This window comes from Chrysemys picta, chromosome 11, assembly GCF_011386835.1.
Source record: "Chrysemys picta bellii isolate R12L10 chromosome 11, ASM1138683v2, whole genome shotgun sequence".
NCBI lineage: Eukaryota > Metazoa > Chordata > Testudines > Emydidae > Chrysemys > Chrysemys picta.
Window position 1 is genome coordinate 2947257 of NC_088801.1, and position 23286 is coordinate 2970542.

At 60.4% G+C, this 23286-nt stretch overlaps 1 protein-coding gene across 2 annotated transcripts; it reads right to left on the reverse strand.

Annotated features, from left to right (window-relative positions):
* Positions 1-1909: 1909 nt before the first annotated feature.
* On the reverse strand, positions 1910-22622 carry SLC11A1 (solute carrier family 11 member 1). 2 transcript variants are annotated; one of them, XM_005279725.5, is made up of 15 exons: positions 22453-22622; positions 18936-19063; positions 15709-15831; positions 13495-13614; positions 12089-12195; positions 11129-11199; positions 9693-9760; positions 8601-8756; positions 7807-7965; positions 7104-7193; positions 6596-6715; positions 4236-4385; positions 4029-4102; positions 3375-3528; positions 1910-2771 (listed from the first exon to the last, which is right to left on the reverse strand). In XM_005279725.5, the coding sequence occupies exons 1-15, from the start codon at positions 22469-22471 to the stop codon at positions 2658-2660; spliced, it is 1653 nt and encodes a 550-aa protein (XP_005279782.2). In that variant the 5' UTR covers positions 22472-22622; the 3' UTR covers positions 1910-2657. The 2 variants fall into 2 exon arrangements, with proteins under 2 accessions (XP_005279782.2, XP_042698953.2); XM_042843019.2 differs by lacking the exon at positions 6596-6715 and having other exon boundaries at positions 22453-22603.
* Positions 22623-23286: the final 664 nt, after the last annotated feature.

The following is a 23286-nucleotide window of genomic DNA, read 5'->3' on the forward strand; positions in this document are numbered from 1 at the left end:
GTTCGCAATTAACGGTGCTGGGGGGGCGGCCGCCGGCTCCGGAAAGCTGCGCATGGCTCCAGAGGCCAGGCCGGCTCGTGGGGAGCTGTGGGCCTTGGGGGGGCGCTGAGCAAAGAAGGGGAATGCCAAGCCCTGTTTAACCCTCTCCCTGCTGCTTGCAGGTAGCCCATTCGCCAGCCCCCTGCCACGGGTTCCTTGCCAGCCCAGGGGAGCTGGCTTAGCCATTGCACCTGCTGCCATCACGCACCCCGGGACAGGTGGTGCCCCCTGGCGTCTGCAGCTGATTCTGTAATTCTAAGGGCACAGCAGCCCCTGGACTATCCCAGAGACCCTGGGCATCTGCTCACCCTGGGTGGGACCTCCCAGCCCACCCCGCTCCCCTTCCACAGCCAGCCTGGAGAGCTGCTGCTTCCTGGGGTACCCTCAGGGAGACAAATCCACAGGTCTGGACTCCCCACTCAGAGCCCGCCCCTCCACAGGACACACCTGACTGCAATGCATGCTGGGAGCTGTAGTCCCCTTGGGCCTCACCTCTTGATCTGCTCCAAAGGAGACCGAACTCTAGGGTTCCTGCCCTGTTGCCCATGGAGCTCCCTGATCAGGCAGAGTCACCGGTCGACTAAGCCCTTGGGGCCGATGGTTTGGTTAACCCCTCTGTTGCCGCCCTTGAGGGACCCTCAGAGTTGCTCTGGGTGAGACCCCTGCGTGCTCCCGGGATGGGCGCAGCTGTAGGAGGAGAACGGTGCTCCCACGTGCCAGGCTTACTCCCCGCAATGGAAAGTCTCTTGTTGGTTTCGCTCCGGACTCAGGCTACGGCTGCATTACAGAGCTCCACGAACTCAGCGATCTGAAGAGACGGGGGCTGAAAGCAGGTGGGGGTTGGGCCCTTGTTTGGGTCTCTGAAGGGGGCTGGCAGGTTTGGGACTGGAGCCAGCTCTGGGTCAGGCAATGGCTTGTAACAGGAGATGCTCAAGTGTTGCCCATCCCGTGTCTGAGCAGGGAGCGGGCGACTGTCTGACGTCACAAGAGCAGGAGAGTGGAGCCATGGAAAGGGGATTTTTTTAGCCAGGTGAGGTTTGTTCACCACGGTGAACCCTGGTTAACTCCAATGCCTGACACACACTTGGGACAAAGGTGGTCTTTGGTAAAGATTCCACAGCCCGCTGTCAGGCGCACTACGCTGCTCCAAGCCGTCCTGCAAAACCAGACGTGATGCTCCTGGTATTTCTAAGGGAAAAACCGAGCAGATCCCCTCACCCCGCTCTCTTTTTTAACCCTTTCAGGGCCCCTTCATGCGGCACGAAACAGCAAAACCAGGAACAAATGCAATTTAAACAAAACCGTGCAGTCCCTAGGAGGCCACTGTAACCCAGGAGTTCAGCGAGAAGAGGGCTGGGTTCCTTTGGGCCTGGGAGTCCAGCTGGAGGGGGTGGCCCCGGGCGCCAAACAGCAGGGATGAAATTCCTAGATTCACAGCCCTGCAGCCCCGACCCAGCCTTCCTCCATTGCAAGCAGATCCACTGAGCTCCATGCACTCTTCAGGGAGGGGACCTGTCGGGGGCAAGACCCTGATGCCCCTGTCTGTTCTGCCTGGCCAGTCAACCCAGGGCATTTGCCAAAGTCCCCTCTGCTGCTGGTTAGCATTGCTACACTATGCCTGTTGTCCTCCACCCCAGAGGTGGCTGCATCCCAGGATGCCCTGGGACATGCTTTGGGATAGGAAGTGATGGGCACGCGGAAAATGTTCCTATTCTGGGCAATGACCTTTGGCCGCCACTGAAGGGTGACAATGGACTCTTGCAGGGAGGCTCAGACCAAGGCCCAGGCTGGCCGGTGGAGCCAGCTCGGCTCCAGGGGTGGCTCATTTCTGCTCCCTCCGGGGGCACCAGCCAATGACCAGACCCTCCTGTAGGGAACTCTTGAAATCAAGTTTATTCACAGAGCGGCACTTTCCCGGGGAGGTGCCTGGCCGGCAGGGTCTGCAACTTGAACTCCTTCTCCATGAATCTCCTTCCGGGATACTGCAGCTTTTACTCCAGTCACAGCTCCAGCCCCTCCCAGCCCATTTCCCCAACCCCGGCCAGCAAGGGCTACTCACAGTGGGATCCCCCGGGGGCTCAGTTACCTCCACAATCAGTGTGAACTTAGAGTCATTATTTCACATGTAGGATCTGGACCTTAAACAAGAGCTGCAGGTCGGGACTGAGGGGCACCGGCAGCACTCTGGGGGGACCAGGACTAGAATAGCAGGGGCTGTGGGTCAGGATTGGGGAGCACCAGCAAGAGAGGTAGGGGTGTGTGTGTGTGTGTGTGTGTGTGTGTGTGTGTGTGTGTGTGTGTGTGTGTGTGTGTGTGTGTGTGTGTGTGTGTGTGTGTGTGAGAGAGAGAGAGAGAGAGAGAGAGAGAGAGAGAGAGATCACAGGTGCTGATTGCTCAGTGCTGTCCCCCCACGCCCTGCGCTTGCTGAGAAGGGGAGATGCCCTGGGATGCTGCATGTCCGTCAGTCCATGGCGGGAGTGGGGGGCCCAGCCCTGAATCCCGGCCCTGCCAGTAGCGGTGACTGCGTGGCGATGGCTTCCTTCCCTCCTGGGATGGCGACAAACCCAGAGGCAGCCCAGTCCTGTGGCGCGAGTGCCCAGCGGGCAGGGCACGACGCGTCATCGGGGCCCTGCCCCGCCTGGGGGGTCAGTGGAGGGGAGCCCATAGGAGAACTGGCTGTGGCGTCCGCAGGCCAGGAAGTCGGCGCCGTGTGCAATACAGCACATCCAGATCTGCGGGGGGCGAGAGGGAAACCAGCTGAGGTGCTGACTGGGACAGAGCGCTGGGGTGGGGGTGTTGGAGCAAAGGGGGGAGATGACCTAGTGACCCCCACTCGCTCTCTGCCCCAGAGTCCAGCCTGCGCGGTGGGATCAGAGCCCCTGACCTGAGCCACGCTCCAGAGACCGACCAGAGCCTGGTCCCAAGCCCACCACTGACTGGGACCTGGGGGCTGGATAATGTGGCAGCGGGTTCTGATTCGCCCCAGGCTAGGGTCTGCCCGTCTCTGACCAGCCCTTGTCCCAGCTCTGCAGGCAGCAGGTGCCCCTGAAAACCAGTGGGTGCGGGCAGGGGCTGCCCAATCTTGCTCTGATCACTGGAGCTGCGCTGTGAGGGGTCCCCCCGTTGTTCCCCTATCTGACCAGTAGGGGGTCCCCTTTGGAGTCAGGCACTGGGGGGTCGCTGGGGAGGGACATGAGGTGCACGGCTTGGCAGAGAACTCCCAGGTCCTGAGCCCCCCGAAGTGCTCACAATCCCCCCCACCACCAAGTACTCCCTCCCAGCCCAGGACGGGATCCCCCAGCCCTAGAGCACAGGCCCGCCCCCAGCCGCCCTACCAGGTAGGCGGTGAAGGCCACGTAGCCGGCCAGCACGAAGGCCAGGGGGATGTAGTAGGCGATGCTGCCCAGCGTAGGGATGTAGATCACCACGAAGTAGAGGTTAATGGCACAGATCAGCCCGGTGATGAGGATCATCAGCACCTTCCCGACACTGTGGAGACCAGAGCCCCCGTGAGCCCGGCCTGGCCCCCTCCCGACAGCTGCCTGGTCGGGGTCCAGCCTCTCTGACTCTGCATGGGCTGGCCCCGCTCCCCCCTGCCTGTCCCGTGCAGGGGGGTGCACTAGTGCGGGAGGGGCTGACGCACGGCTGAGCCCGCCCGTGTGGGGCCGTGCGCCAGGGCGTAGCTCCCGTGCCCTGTGCTGCCAGCCCGGCTCTTGCAGGCCCAGGCCCAAGGGGGCCCGGCGAGCACATGGCAAGCACGGCCTGCCCACCTGCACCTACCGTGACCCTCCCCCCAACCCAGCCACGCGATTGGCTGAAGGATGCCCCGCCCCCAGGTCCTGACAAACCCCAAAGTTCCGGGGTTCTGCTGCTTGTTAATTTCAGCATTTGGGGGGATCTGGACGCCGGGCGCCCTGGGGAGGCTGCCTGCGCCCCCAGCCGTCGGCCCGGCGGAGAGGTGGGACCCCCAGGCCCGGGCAGGTACTCACACGCCATTGGTGAACTCCTGCATGAGCGGCCGCATGCTGGTGAAAGTGAGAACTGGGAGGACGGCGAAGGGGAGCTGCAAGGCAGAGGGGCAGGGTGAGAGGGGAGGGGACCCTGCTCTCAGGTACCTGTCCCCACCCCCCACTACCACGTCTGGGCCCCCCCTTGCCCCGAATCAGCTGCACCCAAGGTCCAGGCCCGGCTCTCACCAGGATGCTCTGCAGGACGTTGAGCAAGTCGTTCATCCCCGTCAGGTGGCTGACGTCCTTGAAGGCGGCGATGAAGACGGTGGGGAGGATGGCGAAGGAGCGGGTGAAGAGCACGCGGGCAAAGCGGGACCAGCGCAGCTGCAGGAACCCCTGGGGAGGGACAAAGGGGGGGACGCCCCGTCAGTGAACGATGCCGGGGGCCTGACGCTGCAGGGTCACTGGGGGGAGAGGCCCCTGGAGCCGGATCTGCCCCCGCAATGGCTGGACTGGCAACGTCCAGAGATCAAAAAACAGGAGATTGGCTCCAAAACTCACAACATTTTTCAGAGCGATTCTACTGCATTTTTCCGGGCAGGGTCTTGATGTTTGGACTCCGCCCCCCGCCCCAGGGCGTGGGCGTGGGACAATCTCCTGCCTGTGCTGGAAACAGCGATTTTTGGTCCCGGCTGCAGGAGCTCTGACTCCCACCTCTGCCCGTCTCCTGCCCAGCCATTAATCCTGTCCCCCATCAGTTCTCTCCCCACCCAACCCCCCTCAATTCAGCCCCCCCAGGTCAGCCCCCATCGCCGCCACCACCTCAGTTCAGCCCCCGCTACCCGATCGCCCACCACCACCCTCAGGTCACCCTCCCAGCACTCACTCCAGTGCTCAGAACCCACCATCCATACAGCGCCCCCCCCCCCGCCCCCGGGCACGATTAATTCCCGAGAGTCTGCAATGGGAGCGGAGGACACGCCCTGCAGGGTCGGGTCATCCATCCCTGGAACGTCCTGTGCTGAATAGACACCACCCCCCGCTTTGACCCAGTCTCGCCGGCCACGTCCACACTGGGTTAGCGAACACGTGAGCCGCCCCGTGTTTCAGAGCATCCCCTCGTAGCCTGGGGATGGGACGGCCAACGTGAGCAAGGGTCTTGCTCGGGGACAGCAAGGCCTGGCCCAACAAGGGGGGGAGGAAACACTATGAAATGCAGAAGGAGCTGCGGGTCGGGAGTGAGGGGCACCGGCAGAGTTAGTGGGGGGAGCCCAGGGGGCTGTGGATTGGGATTATGAGGCACTGGCAGAGTTGGGGTGGGGGGAGCCCACGGCTGGGCTAGCGGGGAGGGGCTGCGGGATTGAAGGGCACCATCTGAGCTGTACACGAGGGGCCGTTATTCACGTGGTTCTGTCGTCTCCCCGGCTCTGACACTTCGTCTCCTCCTCCCTCAGAGCGTCCGAGTCGTTCACAAGTTTTAGGAAAAACAAACCGAACTCGGCTGTTAAATGTTTCCATTATTGGGAAAAGCGCTGGACCGGGTCCCTGATGCCCCGACACCAACCCCCACTGGCCCAGTGCAGCGGATGTGCCAGCCGATGTGTCTATAGAGCCAGGAAGGCTGGTTCTCTGAGCTGCTAGGACAGGGAGAAAGAGCTGTGTGCGGGGCTGGACACGCAAACCTTTGCTTGGGTTAGGTCTGTGCAGTCCCCCCAGCCAGCCCTAGATGTCCCCGTGCCGCTAGGCAGTACATTAGTCAATGAGTTTCAGGTAGGTTCAGCTCCCCTTGTGCAAAGATTACAACCTAGCGACAAGCTCCAGACACAGAGACTGCTTGAGTGGCTGCTGAAATGCAGCTGCCTCTGGGGTGGAGCGCAGCAGCAGCGTGCAACAAGTCAGCCCGACAGGTTTGAAGAAGGGAGGTGACGGGTTGATGTCTCGAAGTGAAAGCGCAGTGGGAGTTTTAGGGAGGTGACCTGAGTTCTGCAGACTGGAATTTGCAGAAAGTTCCTGGGAATTGCAAGAGATCAGGGTCTTCCTTTCACCCTGCCTTTGCGCCTTAGCATTCCCGCCAGCCTACAGACACTTGCATCTGCTTGTCCTGGGGAAGGGGCTGAGGAGAAATGGAGCGAACTCCCAATAACCCCCCTGTGGTTTTTCCCCTGTGGAGCCGTCCCAGGCGCCCAGGCACCAAGCCGAGGAGTGTGGTATAAATGCCGAGATTAGGGGGAGAGAGACAGACCCCACTTCCAGTAAGCACTTCCAATCTGCTTCCTTTAGGGGACAGAGAGCGGGCAGGCATGGGGGCATTTACTCTAGCTCCACCCATGACCCCAAACTCCCAGCGTTCTGGTAAGAGGATCAGCAGTGAAATAGTTAAATGGTGCGGCTGTTGGTGTCATTAGGCTCCAGAGTCAACGCCCCACTGGGGAGAATGGGGCAGTTCACACCCGGCTCAGTGACGTGGTTGGAAGCAGGCTCTCTGCAGACTCAGGCAGGCAGCAGGATCATAGCTGGAAGTTTCTCTTTGCAGCAATAAGGGCCTCCGGGGAAGCGCTGGCTCCGCCCCCAGCCGGTACCAACCCAGCCCCGCCCCCGTCTCTCACCTCCATGACAAACTGCCCAGCGTAGGTCCCGGTCATGGTGGAACTCTGCCCCGCTGCCAGAATCCCGATGGCCCAGATATAGAGAGCAACGGAGCCAAAGTAACAGCCCAGAATGACGCCCTGAAGGGGGACAGAGCAGAGCCTGTGTCAGCAGGGCCCAAGGAGGGACCCCAAGCCCTCCCTTGTGGGGTGGGGCCAGGATCTGCTCCCGGGCTCTCCCACGCCAGGCTGGGAGGTCGGGGCTCAGTCCGGCTCTCAGCGATGGCAGCGATGGGCGGGGGAAATAGAAGGGACCCCGATGGCTCCATCAGGGACCCGGGAGAGGATTGTGGGCACCTGAAGGCTGAGGCCGGTGCAGAAAAAGAGCCTGCCCTGGGAGACCAGGATGGGCAAACCCTCCCCCTCTCCCATGGGGCTGAGCCGCTGAGCCCCACGTGTCCCCATCCCGGCAGCCCAGCCCCAGCTCCCAGGGGGGGAGGGCAGGGGGGTGTCTGTGCCCCCGACTCACCCCTTGGTAGATGTCCACGGAGACCGTCTCGTTGTTCCTGGGGAAGATGGGGGCATACTGGCTGACGCTGCTGTTGGCGCAAACGTTGTACTGAAACACAGGGGGCGCGGGGCCCAGCCGTCAGGAGGCTGCCTGGCAAATGACCTCACGGGGGTGGGGGCAGGAGGGCACTGGCAGGGGGCAGGAGCAGGCCGGCCCTATAGCGGACTGAGCAATCAGTTGACCACGCCTCCCCGCATCCCTGCCCTTAACGCTGCCCGGGGCCGAGCGTGCGACGGGGGACCGGCCCCGCCTGCAAGAGCCTATCAGATCCCGGGGGCTGGTGGCCCCAATCGCTGCTGGGTGGGTGTGCTGCCCTCTAGTGCCCGCCATGAGTCAGATGTGGCCGGAGATCGGGGGAGCTGGCTCCTGGCGGTAGAGGCCTGGCTTTGTAGCGCGGAAGGTCGGGAGTTCTAGTCCCCAAGGGAGCTGGTGCTGGTAGTCGCTAGGGGCTCTGGTGGGGCAATAAGATTTAAACTCAGCTGAGGATGATCACACAGCCTCTCGCGCTGCCGGGGGTGGGGGTGTACGGCCCAGGTGCTGCCCCTCACTGGAGCTGCTGGGAAGTGCAGGCACGCCGGCGGCTCATCAGAGAGGGTGGTGGGACGCGGGGCCTGGTGCAGGGGAGAAGGCCCGCTCCTGCCCCCTGGTGGCGGGTACTCACCACGTCCTGGTTGGTGCGGTGGTAGAAGGCCTGGCCGAAGACGGCCATGACGAAGAGGTTGATGAGGAAGGAGACGAAGAGGGCGATGCAGGACTCGATCAGGAAGTACTTGTTGGCCTCGCTCACCTCCTGCCTCTGGGAGCGCGTCACTTCGCGGGTCTGGGTGGGGGCACACAGCGGGGGGCACCGTCACGCAGCTGGCTAGGGCAGGGCATGGGGGGACAGGGCTACTGGCTCTCTGGGGAGCCCGTGGCGGGGATGGGATACTCAGATGGTTCAAGGGGCTATCATGGGGCAGGGGGTGGGGTGCAGCCTGGGGCTTGATGCCCCACCCAGATGGGTGGAGGAGCCAAGCATCTGTTTCCTGTTCCCAGGGTGCTGCGCTCGGTCCCACCCACGCTCCCACATACTGAGTATCCACCCCCTGGCTTCGCTCTCCGGTCGGTAGCATCCCCACCCCAGCTGGAGCAGGGGCAGGGAGTGCAACAGCGCCCCCGCTGGCAGGTCAAGGTATTGCACCCAGGGCCTCCTAATGCCGCTGACGGCTGACTCCACATGCCTGGGTCTGTAACTTTCACTCCATGCATCTAAAGAAGTGAGGTTTTTTACCCACAAAAGCTTAAGCCGAAATATCTGTTAGTCTTTAAGATGCCCCCGGACTCCTTGTTGTTTTTGTGACTCCATCATGAGCACACCGGGCCCCCTGTAGGTTACAGAAGTGCCCCCCAGGATGAAGAGGTAAGGCAGCTGATTGGTGCCCACGGCAGGGTCGGGCGCCCACCCCGAGCCCTCACCTTGACCAGGGAGGAGTGGAGGTAGATGTTGTGCGGCATGATGATGGCGCCCACGATGCCCACGGCCTGCAGCAGCTCCTCCCGCCCGCAGCCGCGGCAGTAGGGGAAGAATATGCCCTTCAGCACCTCCGTCTGGGCAGGCCGTACCACCACGTACTGGGGACAGAGGAGGGGAGAGCGAGTGAGGAGAAGCATGGCTCTGGCTCCACGGCCCACTCTGCCCTTGTCGGCAGTGCTAACGCTGGCCTGCCAGGCAAAGCGGCAGTGAGCGAGCAGTCCCCCTCCCCAGCTCCTTGACACAGGAGTCCCCACCAGACCGGCCGAGGTCACGGCAGCTCCGTCCAGCACACGGCCACATGAATCCCCACCCCAATCCATGGGGGGCAAAGACACGCCCCAGCCAGGACGCGGGGCCGACACCCCGAAGCCCACGGTCTCTAACGATCGCAAGCAGTTGCAAGGCAGCACCTCCCAGGGAAAGCATCTGCTGCCACTTGGTTCTCCCTGGAGGGGAGTCTGCCATGCAATACTGATCCGGCATCCCCCTGCTTAGCTTGTGGGACAAACAAGGAAGGGTTTGCAGCTGACCTAACTCCCACACTGCGGGGCTGGGAGCTGCTGTGCTGACAGCAGGCCTCTGGAGGTGGCACAAGGGCTGCCCGGGCGAGGGGAAAGACGCGCCTGTCTGCTCTCCCCCCGAACGCCTCCCAGAGCAGCAGCGCCGTCCCTCCTGGCTCCAGCCGTGCCCAGTGCACTGAGATTTCCCTTTGGCCAGACGGGTCTGTAAGTGGCCCCTCCACAGCGCGGGCAGCTCGGATCCCCACCCCTGCCCGCTCGCTGAGCACAAGTGCAAGGAACCTAACCGGGTTTAAGAGGGAGCTCGAGAGATCTGTGAGCGGGACTAGCGGATGGGAGGGGACTGGACTCAGTGACCCAGTCGGATATTCCTGTTCTCCCTCGGTCACTGGGGACCTCTGTGGAGTCTCAGCCTGTGATCGCGGCCCGAGGTAGTTCTGTGGTGTGAACTCTGGGCCGTTCCTCCCCTGCTCACACGCAAGGGCTGGGCAAGGCAGCCAGGGAATGTCTCTTTACCTCATAGCCAAAGGTCACTGCCATGATAGTGATCAGGAGACCGAAAAAGGCTTCCAGCTTCCGGAGACCTGGAGGGGAAATGGAGAACATGGGAGCACCACGCTGCAGCCGTGCTCAGACGGGTAGCTCAGAGCCAGCCCCTGGGACCAGGCGGCACGTTTGGCTTGGGGACAATCTCACAGACTCGGAGAGTCAAAGGCTGGAAGGGACCATCGTGATCATCTTCTCTGACCTGCACCTCGCAGGCCACCGAACCTCGCCCACCCACCCCTGGAACAGACCCCGAGCTCTGGCGGAGTCACCGAGTCCTCAGAGCCTGGTCCAAAGACTTCAAGTGACAGAATTCACCCTTGGCTCTAGTTCAAACCAGCAAGTGACCCGCGCCCCACGCTGCAGAGGAAGGCGAACACCCCCCCCCCAGGGTCTCTGCCAATCTGACCCGGGGGGGGGGGGGAATTCCTTCCCGCCCCCAAATCTGGTGATTGGTTAGACCCTGAGCGTGTGGGCAAGACCCAGCAGCCCTGAGAAATAATTCTCTGTAGTGCCTCAGGGCTCCCATCCAGTGTCCCATCACACGCCATTGGGGATATCTGCTGGTAGCAGTCGAAGATCGGCTACATGCCCTTGTCGGCAGTCTCACCATACCAGCCCCTCCCTACACTTATCGCGCTCAGTCTTGAAGCCAGTTTGGGTATTTGCCCCCCCTGCTCCCCTTGGGAGGCTGTTCCAGAACTTGGAACAAACCTTCCTCCAATTTCAAGCCAAAGCTTGTTGATGGCCAGTTTATATCCACGTGTTCTTTGTCCACATTGGCACTTAACTTAAATAATTCCTCTCCCTCCCTGGTGTTTATCCCTCTGATGTATTTCTAGAGAGCGATCAGCTCTCCCCTCAGCCTGCGTTTGGTTAGGCTAAACAGCCGAGCTCTTTGAGTCTCCTCTCAGAAAGCAGGTTTTCCATTCCTCCGATCACCCTAACAGCCCTGCTCTGCACCTGTTCCAGTTTGAATTCATCCTTCTGAAACCCAGGAGCCCAGAACTGCACCGGGTATTCCAGCAGAGTCTCACCAGTGCCTGGTGTAATGGTACTAACACTTCCCTGTGTCCTGGAAATACCTCGCCTGATACATCCTACGACCGCACGAGCCTTTTTCACGGCCGCGTCACGTTGGCAGCTCACAGTCGTCCTGTGATTGGCCAATACACCTAGGTCTTTTTCTGCCTCTGTCACTTCCACCTGATCCTGGCCATCCCGACTCCGTGTCATCCGCAGATTTGATTAGCCCAGTCCCACTTTTTGGGCAAGGTCATTAATTAAAATCAGATTGGTGCCAAGACTGGCCTCTAGTAACCTCCCTCCAGCCCGTCAGTTCCCCTTGCAGCATGATCCATCCTAGCCTGTGTGATGCAGACCTGTGGTCCCCCCACAGAACTTACCGTATTTATCCAGGAAGAGGAAGAAGAGGGTGTCGATGATGGTGATGAGGACTCCGCCCCACAGGGGGATGCTGCGGGGGGAAATCACAGGGGTTACTGCCATGACGAAGCCAGGGGAGGCTCATTCCTGACGCTGTCTTGTGCTGGACAGGCAGCCCCCTTGCTAGAGGAAAGCGAGGGGAGGGGTCGTCTCTGCTTGTGAAAGGCTCAGCTGAGCGACACTGTCTCCGGCGCACAAGCCTTCAGGGAACGCGACGCGCTGGGGTGCAGCCAAGCCCTGGAGCTCTGGCTCTAAGAGCAGGCTGCAGAGGGACTCTGGATTCGTAGGGCCTCAGGCCAGAAGGGGCGTTGTGACCCCTAGTCTGACCTCCTGGAGGCCACAGGACTTTCCTGAATTCACTCCTGGTGGAGCTAGAGTGGATCGTTAGACGCACATCCCATCCTGCTTCAAACATTGCCAGCGATGGAGCCCAGCCGGCTCGGGACTTTGGTAACAGGGCTACACAGCTTTGGAGGGGTCTGGCTTGAATGCAGCCTGGTTTGACAGCGACTACAATCTGTCTCTGGGTCCCGCTTCTAAACCCACAGGAAGTGTCAGGAGAAGGCCCAGGACTGCCTGAGCCTAGAGCTGGTGTCACGAGGAAAACAGGCAGAGCCCAGCTCTGAGATCTCCAGCTAATCCTGCCTGGCTTCAAACCAGCTAGTCCGGCATTCGGTCGCTGGGGTTAGGAATGAGCGCCGCTAACGCGAGGATCCGGCATGCTAGAGGGATCGCGTAACACGCTGGCTTGCTTTGAACCTGGGATGTCACCCACAGACAGGATAAGGGGCTCGCTACTGCTGCAAGCTCAGGGAGCGCTCTCTTAGTTCAGCTGGCAGACTGGGGGCTGAAGGTCCCGGGTTCTAGGCCCGGCTCCCCTAGCGCACAGGCGTTGTGGCTGCAGCACGGGGGCTCGTTACCGTCCGGCCGAGAGGAGGCTGAAAGCGATGGCCGTCCCGATCACCTCCTGCATGTCGGAACCAATGATGGCGATCTCGATCATGAACCAGAGCAGCACGCGCGGTACCTGCAGCAACAGGGCCAGCGCCACGGTCAGGAACTGGCTGGCGGCCTCGCATTGCCAGGGACCTCAGAGCATTTTATCAAGCCTCACAACACCCATGTGACCCATGTTATAGATTGGGAAACTGAGGCATAGAGACATGCCCAGTGCCATGCACAGAGCTGGGAATAGAACCCAGGAGTCCTGCCTCCCAGTTCTAACAACACAGTGCCCCCTCCGAGCTGACAATAGACCCAGATGTCCCCAGTCCCAGTCTCCCCTACTAGACCCCTGCACAGAGCTGTGAACAGAACCCAGGAGTCCTGATTGCAAGTCTGCCGCTCTAACCACAAGCCCACAGTTCTCCTGCAGCTGCCGGCTCCTTTGCTACAAGTAGGGATAGTCGGAGGGGTGGGTCAAGTCTGATTTTCTGGGGGGTTGGGGATCATTAAAGTGCGACCTCATGATAAAGCCCCTCTCCTCTGGGGTATAATATACGGTTGGATTCCTCACCCCCGATTGCAGAGAGCTCTGACGGGGGAACAGCCTCCCGCTTCCTAAAGGGCTTGTCCGCTCCTGCCGTTCATTTGAGCTACACGGGAGCGTAGCGAGGTAACCATATACTGCACTGGACGCTAACCCCCCTCTCTGCTCAGCCCTCCCCTCAGGAAGAACCTGGCGCGGCCTCGCTCTGCGTCTCAGCGTCCCAGGGCCGTTTGCCAAGGTTAATTAGGAGTCTCTCTAGCCACGTGTCTTATGGGCTCAGTGTGACCTTAAAGTTTGTATAAGTCTCCAGGGAATGATCCCCACGTTCACTGAATGGGCTGTGGGTCGGGCCCGAGGGGCATCGCAGAGCTGTGGGGGGCGGGGGAGCAGAACTGGGCTAGCAGAGGGCTGCGGGTCGGGCCGAGGGGCATCACCAGAGCCCGCACTGTGTGTGTGCGTTTGTAAAGCACCGTCCTGCACTGTAGCTGGTTCTGTCCAGTACCGCCAGCCCCTCCCTGCCCCCACTTTCCAGTGACCCCAAATCTACCCAAGGGTTCAAAACCCCAAAGCAGGCATTTGATGCTGCAAAGCAGGGCACGAATCGGAGCTGTGGGGCAGGTGACCGAGGCCGGAGGAATCCAGCCAAACGGCCGTGGAACTCCTGTCTCGCCAGCCAACGTGCCCGTGCCAACGTGAGCAGCCCGTGGGCGCCACCCGCAGCCCAGCCCGTGCTCGCTGCTCTCCGGACCCCAGGGGCCAAAGCTCCCCTAGATCCGCCCCGGCAAGGTGAGGATCAAGCTGCGACCCGGGGTGCCCGCACGGCGGCTCGCCACTCACCTTTGGGTAGTACTGGTAGCAGACCTCGCCCAGGTCCAGTCCCGTGACAACACCCAGCCTGATCGCCAGCCGCTGGCACAGCAGCCCCAGGATGGTGGCCCAGAGCAGCACCCACAGCAACTAGAGCAATGACGGGACAGGCTGTTGGGGGGCAGACCGGGCACGTCCAGAGCCCTGAGCAGGGGCTCCAGGAGCCAGCCCCGCCCAGCCCATGGAGCTAGCAGGAGACAGACGCTACAGACCCAGCAAAGCGCCGGCTGAGTCACCTAAACACACCAGCCCTGGTCCTGTCCCCAGGGGAGTCAGTGGTAAAACTCCCATTGACTTCACTGGGGCAGGCTGAATGGCTCGGGGTCGGCGAGGGGTAGCCTAGCGCAGGGGTTCTAAACCAGCGGTCCGGGGCCCCCTGGGGGCCTCGAGCAGGTTTCTGGGGGGCCTGCAAACAGGGCCGGCATTAGACTCGGCTGGGGGCCCAGGGCATGGGGCTGAAGCCGAAGCCTGAGCAATGTAGCTTGGTGGGGACCCCTGTAGCGTGGGGCCCCAGGTAACTGCCCTGCTTGGACCCCCTAACGCCGGCCCTGCCTTGTATATGCAGAAGACCAATTATTGGGGCACAGGTGGGCTATGGGGTTTTTATAGCATGTTGGCCTCAGAAAGAAAAAGATTGAAAACCCCTGGCCTAGGGGTCTGGGAATGTCCCCTCCATACCCCAGACAGGAGTTTGAACCAACCACAGTAGAGCCAGACCCCAAGCAATCCACACCAGAGCCAGCGTGAGCGGAGACGGGGGGCTGGGGCCGGGGCCTCAGTTGCGTGGGGTGGCTGGTTGTGCTGCATACCCCTGCTAGCTCGTTACCTTAATGATCAGTGCTTGCTGGGGGGTTATTATGGTAGAGCCTGTAAAAAGCAACAGAGGGTCCTGTGGCATCTTTGAGACTAACAGAAGTATTGGGGACAGTCCCCAGCTTAAACCTCTCCAACGCATCATCAGTGATCTACAACCCATCCTGGACAATGATCCCTCACTTTCACAGACCTTGGGAGGCAGGCCAGTCCTCGCCCACAGACAACCTGACAACCTTAAGCATATTCTCACCAGCAACCACGCACCGCACCATAACAACTCTAACTCAGGAACCAACCCATGCAACAAACCTCGATGCCAACTCTGTCCACATATCTACACCAGCAACACCATCACTGGACCTAACCAGATCAGCTACAACATCACCGGCTCATTCACCTGCACGTCCACCAATGTTATATATGCCATCATATGCCAGCAATGCCCCTCTGCTATGTACATTGGCCAAACTGGACAGTCACTACGCAAGAGGATAAATGGACACAAGTCAGATATCAGGAATGGCAATACACAAAAACCTGTAGGAGAACACTTCAACCTCCCTGGCCACACAATAGCAGATGTAAAGGTAGCCATCTTACAGCAAAAAAACTTCAGGACCAGACTCCAAAGAGAAACTGCTGAGCTCCAGTTCATTTGCAAATTTGACACCATCAGATCAGGATTAAACAAAGACTGTGAATGGCTAGCCAACTACAGAAGCAGTTTCTCCTCCCTTGGTGTTCACACCTCAACTGCTAGCAGAGCACCTCACCCTCCCTGATTGAACTAACCTCGTTATCTCCACACTGATTTATACCTGCCTCTGGAGATTTCCATTACTTGCATCTGAAGAAGTGAGGTTCTTACCCACGAAAGCTTATGCTCCCAATACTTCTGTTAGTCTCAAAGGTGCCACAGGACCCTCTGTTGCTTTTTACAGATTCAGACTAACACGGCTACCCCTCTGATATATGGTAGAGCCTGAAAACCCCAGCCCTGGGATCATGGCCCCGTAGTGCAAGGCGCTGTACAGACCTGTCCCAAAGCGCTGACAGTCTAAGTGACGGTGGGATGGATGGGCTGGACAGATGGATGGATGATGGCCAGCGCCACCTAAGTTCTAAGTGTTATTCATCCTCAGTGTGGGTTTAGAGAGGGCGAGAAGGACCCAGCTAGTAGCAATGGGGTGAAGTGGCCAAAGGGACTGTTGTGACTGGCTGGAGAATCTCCCCCGGGGCGGTTTGAGTGGCACGCACCCCACCCTGTGCTGCTCCAGGTCATGCACCATCTATCGGGCCCCATCCTGGCTTTAGTGGGCACAGGTGGCGCCGGCGAACGCGCCCTCGGCTCCCCCCCCCCCCGCTCACCTTGAACCCAGCGACGGCCCCGCACTGCAGGTCCGACTCGATGTTCCCCGGGTCCAGAAAGGCAATGCTCATGAGGAATCCGGGGCCGGTGAAAGCCCACAGCTTCCGGAAGCTGAAGCCGGGCTGTGAAGGGAACGTTGCACCGGCGGTTAGGGCAGAGGAGAAACAACCATCTGAGCCCCCTGTGCTGGGTTCCCGGCCGCTCAGCGTGGGGGACGTGCGGCTCCGAAGCCTCCGGCAGGATCAATCCCGCTATGTGGCAGGGGTGGAATGAGCCGGCTTGTGCCACGCTGGGCGCCGGGCACTTTAACAGATCTCTGCGACCAGGCTGGGGTGGCGCGGCTGGGGAGGGGCAGGCGTGGAGTTATGGGCTACACAGGCATGTTGAGTGACACCTGAAGGCAGCATCCTGCCACATCCCCCACCCCACCCGGGGCTTTGGCCGAGGGAATCAGCCCCAGAGCGGTCCCCGTCGAGCCCACGGCTGGAGCTGGCCTGTCCCACGCCCGGTGTCTATTCCCAATGCACCATCGTACGCCCATCAGTGTAGCCGCAAATCTAACTCGGCTGGCAGGGCCTTCTGCTTTTGGGACTGGCGCTCGGGGGTTCGAGCCCCACTGCCGCTCGGTGGTGTCCGTGAGGAGGTCCGTGTTACAGCCGCTCGGCTGCCGGGGCACAGACCCTTCATACGGTGTCAGAGGCGGCTTTGTCCGTTGCTGTGGCAAATCCTCCCCCTCCAGAAGCAGCAGCGCGGCTGACGGACGAATTCCTCCATTGCCCGAGCTGTGCCCGCAAGGGGGGTTAGGTCGAGCTAACTACATCACAGAGGCCTGTGCGTGGCCCCCATGTTTCACATCCACCCCCGCTTGCTTTTCCCTGACCCATGAGTTCCTCCCATCCCTTCTCGTGCGGGAAGGGGCGGCCCCCTCACCCCATCTGCCAGTTCCTCTTTCTTAACCCTGGCTGAGGTCAGCATCTCTCTGCTCTCGTGTCTCTCACTTTCTCTGATTTACGAAATGGTGCAGGCCGGAGGATCTCCAGCCCCGACCAGAGGGTGGGGATTGGACCAGCCTGGCCGTGTCCAGGCCATCAGCACTAGGGTCTAGGGCAAAGGCAGGCCCAATTCCTGGCACCAAGGGGAGATCGGCCCCCTGGACACATACCCCCGCCTGGGGGAAGGGGTGGAGTGGGGACGGGGCCGTGGGGGAGGGGGTGGAGCAGGGGCAGGAAGAGATGCAGTGAGGGTGGGCCGTGGGGGAGGGGGTGGAGTGGGGGCAGGAAGAGGTGCAGTGAGGGTGGGGCCGTGGGGAGGGGGTGGAGCAGAGGCAGGAAGAGATGGAGTGAGGGTGGGGCCTTGGGGAAGAGGGCGGAGCAGGGGAGGAAAGGGGCGGAGCGGGGGCAGGAAGAGATGCAGTGAGGGCGGGGTATGCTATGCGGAGGGGGTGGAGCAGGGGCAGGAAGAGGTGCAGTGAGGGTGGGGCCGTGGGGGAGGGGGTGGAGCAGGGGCGGGAAGTGATGTAGTGAGGGTGGGACTGTGGGGAGGGGGCAGAGCGGGGGCAAGGCCTCGGGGCGAAGTGGGGGTGGGGTTGTACCCACCCAGAAAGAAGAATGGCGGCTCCCGTGAGGAGGCTGGTTAATTCCCCCTGGGATTTGGAAATTTAGCCGCTAGGACCCTCCTCCCTCAGCTCACGTCACCCAGGACAGCAGCACCTGGTGATGGGTGCAGTGCCGGGACCTGGGGAGAACTCTGGGGCACCCACCACCACCCTGGCCTCCAGGCCCTGCCCCATGAGCTCCCCCCAGAGAGGGGCCAAGCCAGCAAACCCAGCACCCAACCCCCGTTTGCTTTGCAGGGGTTGAGATCAGGATCTCCGTCCCCATCCACGTGCTGCACCTGAGCCCAGCTCCAGTCCCCGGCTGGGGTTTGTCAAGGTGATGGGCAAAGGGCTAACACTGGGACAGGCCCATTTATGATGGATGAAAACGGCTCGAAGGGATTTTTTACAATGTTTTTTTTCTGCTTATTTTTTTAAGCACAGACAATCCCAGGCATGTCAGCTCTTGTCTTCCCTGCGGTTTGATGGGAAGTTCTCTGGAAACCCAGAGATATGCACCGGGAGGCCTTACCTGAAAGGTTGGGCTGTTAAATCTTTCACCCCGACAGCCTTTCTCCCAGCTACCCTCCGGACATTTGAGTTCAAGGGGCGGTAAGATAACAGCACTAAACAGTCTGAACAAGACTCACTTCCCCCCGGCCCCGAGCTAAGCGGGTTTCACTTCTGCACGGCGTGTGATGTCCCAACCCACGCCAGGCTCCCAGGAAACGCAGTCGAGACACGAGGCCGGAATTTGTAATGTCAAGAAATCCCTTCCTTTTAACCCCCCAAACGAGAGCCGGCCCTGCCCCAGTTCTCGGCACGGCAGGCCACCATCACAGCGCAGCCTCTCATGGGTGTGTCAGCGAAAACACTGCGCTGGGCTGTTCTCACCAGCATCCGGCTTGGAAGGACCAGAGTGAAACATCTTCCATTTCGCCTTTCTGGTGTTGGAGAACAGCACTGCGGGCTCGGCTCAGACGGGAATCACAGGCCAATATGCTGCCCTGAGATCCCCTGTGCCCGGAACCCCGCACTGCAGAGGAGCTTTGGGGTCCGTGGATGTCAGTGGGGACCAGCAGAGGGACCGAGGAAAAGCCAGCGAGGGGAGGCAGTGTGTTCTAGTGGGGAATGCGCCAATGCAGGCAGCAGGAGACCTGGGGTCTAGTCCTGCTTTTCACTTGCTGGATGACCTTGGGCCGGTCGCTGCAGAGCACCATGCCTCAGTTTCCCCACCTGTAAAGTGAGGATAATGCCACTCGCCACCCAGCTTTGAGCGGTAAAAAACGCTATTGACGAAGTGCAGATGATTATTATTAGTGACCAGGGCGGGTCTAGCTCACTGTTACAGAGCTCAGCAGTTCCACAGGGAGCTGTCCCGCCAGAGATCTCAAAACACTGCAGCAAGGAAAGCCAACGGCATGATCCCCTGTGTACAGAAGGGGAAACTGAGGCACAAAGGGGTTGGGAGGGGGGCTGTGACTGGCCCACAATAAAATAGAACCCAGGTGTCCTGACGACCAGCCTGGTGCCCAATGGACTGGCCTATCCTGCCTCTCCACTACAAGTGCCTGCTCTGCTTGTGGCAGTGGGGAGATCAGGCCTCCCTGCCGAGACACTGGTGGGACCTACCCCTCCCACATCCGGGATGGCGATCTTCTCATCCAGGTACGTCTGATCCTGGCGCGGCTGCGATTCTGGGGCTCCCATTGTGCGGTAGCTCTGGCCCTTCTGATTCCGCCGCTGGGACCTCCCGCTGCCTGGGGAAGCCAAAGCAAAGGAGAATCAACAAACGTGTACATTTCGCTCTAGCATCCTCGTGGGAAGGCATAACCTGCCCCTGCCCCGCTCCCACCCTGAAATATTAGAGGGTGCCCCCAGAAATCTCTCACCTGATATGCACAACTGCACTCACCCCGCAGCTGCGGCTCGGCTCCTCTGCTGTGGGGCTGGGCCCCGCTCCCTGCGCCGGGCCTTGCGACCTGGTGCACGGGGTCACAGTGACCGGGGGGGGGGGGGGGGGGCATAATGTGACCTCGCATGCTGGATCACAACGCCACTCGCTTTGGGGTCCTTCTCAAATAGGGAGTCAGGGGCAAACTGCTCCTTTCACCCCCCACTCTGAGCAGCCCTGCCCCCCCCATGGCGCCCCCGCCAATGGGATGCAAATGCACTGGGGGTAACGTGCATATGGCTGCGGGCACCGCTGGGTCCCCCTACCTGTGTCTTGTACCTCAACTCCCAGCAGCTTCCCGGGGGTGCCAGGGCAAGGAAAAATCAGTACACCGCTATTCAGTCACCGTGGTAACCAATAACCGTTTCCTGATCTCCAGCCGCAGAAGGCTGGTGCCAGGGTGGCAGGTTCCAAACAGGTAGAGCTACTGTGGCTGACTCACTCTGGTGTCGGCTCATGTGGGGCCCACTAGCATCAACGCGGGGGTACAGCAGGGGTTGGGGCCTCTCTCTGCGCCAGAGGGAACTGGGGACTTGCATCGGGGGGGCTCCTACAGGGAACCTCCGAGGAACAAGCCATAAGGCTAGAGTTAGTCCCCGTTACAGTGTGTGTGCCTGGTTTGGAGCAGGGTTACTCCCCGTTAGAGTTACCTATCCCTGGGGCTGGCAGGGAACTAATAGGGCTGAGAACCCGCCCCCGGTTCCTCCTGTCTATTCCTCCCTCTTGCCCCCCTCCCCACCCAGCTACCCCTTCTCCCACCCTCTGACTAGCAGCCCTATGGGGACCCCAACAATGCGGAAGGGAGAGGAGCTGCCTGGCTCTGGGTTTCTCTTTAAAGGAGCAGAGAGATTCTCGGGGCTACACGGAGTTTGTTAAAACCGGCTTTAAAAGGACCGAATCCATTAATCCCAGAGGAAGGGCCCATCCGCGCCGCGTAGGACTTGGGGAATTGTTATTGTTTATAGTCCCAGATCATTAAAAGGCCCCAGCCAGGCTTGCAGGCCCACTGTGCTAGGCGCTGTACATGCACATGGCAAGAGACAGTCCCAGCTGAAGAGCTCGCAGTAAGAGATAGGACAAAGGAAGGACCATTACTCCCATTTTAGAGATGGGGAATGGGGGCTAGAACTATTACGTGATTTGGCTGCCCTTACACATATACAGAGGGGCTCAGTAGAATTTTCTTTCCAAGGTTCTGCATTCCCCCGTTGCATTCCCATGGGAGTGGGATCCCCTTCTCCCCACCATCGGACTGGGCTTCTTGCCGGGCAGTGGTGGTTATCTGGCAGCCCCCAATGAGCTATTGTGACGAACTGGGACTGTTCTTACTGTGGTCTGTGAATGCTGACAGGGGAGTGTGGCTGGGATAGTCTGCATTGCAGAATGGGAGTCTGCCCGAGGGCGCATACCTGAGCGTGTAACATGAGAACCCAGGAAGGGGTTGAAGGCCAGGTGATACCTTGGCCCGGGAAACTGAACAAAGGCTGTGGGAGGGGTCGCTGAAGGCAGAGTCTTGGGAGCTGGGAGGCAGAGATTGCTCTGACCTCCCAAGGGGGGCTGGGATGCCTGGGACCCCCAGATGGACCTAACTGAGGGGGGCCCTGTTGTCTGTGCCTGCAAGACCTGTCTTGGACTGTATTCCTGTCATCCAAATAAACCTTCTGCTTTACTGGCTGGCTGAGAGTCATGGTGAATCGCAGGAAGCCGGGGATGCAGGGCCCAGGGTCCCCCGATACTCCACGACAGCTATAAAGTGCCACCCAGCACTTTGGGGATACCAGGACAGCATCTGGGCACCGCATTTCAGGAAAGATGTGGAGAAATTGGAGAGGGTCCAGAGAAGAGCAACAAGAATGATTAAAGGTCTTGAGAACATGACCTATGAAGGAAGGCTGAAAGAACTGGGTTTGTTTAGTTTGGAAAAGAGAAGACTGAGAGGGGACATGATAGCAGTTTTCAGGTATCTAAAAGGGTGTCATAAGGAGGAGGGAGAAAACTTGTTCACCTTAGCCTCTAAGGATAGAACAAGAAGCAATGGGTTTAAACTGCAGCAAGGGAGGTCTAGGTTGGACATTAGGAAAAAGTTCCTAACTGTCAGGGTGGTTAAACACTGGAATAAATTGCCTAGGGAGGTTGTGGAATCTCCATCTCTGGAGATATTTAAGAGTAGGTTAGATAAATGTCTATCAGGGATGGTCTAGACACTATTTGGTCCTGCCATGAGGGCAGGGGACTGGACTCGATGACCTCTCGAGGTCCCTTCCAGCCCTAGAGTCTATGAATCTGGGAGCAGTGGGAGTGGGGAAGGGACGGATCAGAGCGGTGGGCAGCAAATGGCATGTTAGAGCCGCCAGCAGCGGGGCTGGTTTGATTTCCTTCGGGTTTCGTACTAGTTCTGGGTGGGGAGTTGCTGGATCCTGGAAAGACTGGCACAGACTTCAGCGGGGTTCGGTCCAGCCCCCCAGTTCACAGAGGCCAAAGGAGGCGAGGGGGTAGGAAGCAGGGCCTGGGGGCAGCTGGAGAGGCTGAGGTGAAGAGCTAGGGAGGGGATGGGTGCAAACAGCTGCTGGGGGGGGGGGGGAAGGAACATCACTGGTGTTTCCCTCCGAAGGGAAACTGAAGAGAGAAGTCGGTGGCATGCGCTGCCCGCACTGTCTGCGTCCCTATCTCTGCAGCTGCCACCGAGCGGGGAGGAGGGATCGAAGGGAACTGAGACCAGGGCACCGGGGCCCCCGGGCCGGTTGGCAGCCCGCTGGTCATGCCCGCAAAGGCTGCTTTTGGGGGGCTTCCATTCACCCCCACGTCCCATCGCGCTTCACCCAGGGCTGGTCCCTGAGCCCCCTGCCCCTGGACACCACGTCTCCGGGCTGCCTTGGGGCTCCTAGCCGGTGCCAGGGGAGGCAGAGAGCCTCTTCCCGAGCACGGCCCATGGGTGGGAGTCCGGGGCCAGACTATAGGGAAGGCCCCTGCCCTGGCCCCGAGGGGATGGGCTGCAGGAGTCCCGGCTGTGGGGAGACGGGGAGCAGCCGAGGAGCGCAGCGTCCAGCCTGGAGCGCGGAGAGTCGGGGGAAAAGGGGACCCCGGGCTACCCTCCCACCCGGGGCCGTCTCCCGTCCAGCCCCAGGGGCCCCAGCGGGGATGGGGGGGGCGGAGCTGTCCGGCAGAGAGAACGGACGGGGGGGGGGGGGCGCTCACCTTGCTCCGGGGGCGCCATGTGGGCTGGGGTGCGAGGGTCCCGATCCGGGGAAAGGAGGGAGGGCCCCGGCCCGGCGCCGCGGAGCTCCCCGGGGAAAGCAGCCCGGCACGCCTGGCCGGCCGGAGGAGCCGAGGAGGAAGTGCCCCAGGCTGGGAGGGGGCCGAGCTTTGTACCTCTCCCCCCGCCCCCCGCCCCGCCAGCGCTGAGCTCAGGGACGCAGCAGCATCGGGAAGTCCGCAAGTGGCTCCCTGTCCCGGGGCCGGGGGGCTGGGATCCTGGCTTGTGGATAAACGGGGGGAGACTTCAGCACTTGAGTCCAGCGCCCTTCATCGGCGTTAGATACACACAGAGGCGCTGTGCATGGCGGGGCTCGTGTGGAGCAGCAGGGCAGAGAGGGACATACACCTGAGAGCGGCCAGACGGGGTCAGAGCAAGGGTCTCTCTAGCCCAGTGTCCTGTCTGTGACAGTGGCCAATGCCAGGTGCCCCAGAGGGAATGAACAGAACAGGGAATCCTCAAGTGATCCATCCCCTGTCGCCCATTCCCAGTTTCTGGCAAACAGAGGCTAGGGACACCCTCCCTGCCCAGCCTGGCTAATAGCCATTGATGGACCGATCCTCCAGCAACTTATCTAGCTCTTTTTTTTTAACCCAGTTATAGACTTGTCCTTCACAACATCCTCTGGCAAGGAGTTCCACAGGTTAACAGTGTGTTGTGGGAAGAAATACTTCCTTTCGTTTGTTTTAAACCTGCTGCCTATTTCATTTGGTGCCCCCTAGTTCTTGTGTTATGAGAAGGATTAAATATCACTTCCTTATTTACTTTCTCCACAC

Coding starts and splice junctions, on each gene's coding strand:
- SLC11A1 (XM_005279725.5), bottom strand. Junction 13,615..15,708: donor GGGCCGTCGCTGGGTTCAAG/GTGAGCGGGGGG, acceptor TCATTGCTCTAG/TTGCTGTGGGTGCTGCTCTG. Junction 3,529..4,028: donor CAGGAGTTCACCAATGGCGT/GTGAGTACCTGC, acceptor TGGTCTCCACAG/TGTCGGGAAGGTGCTGATGA.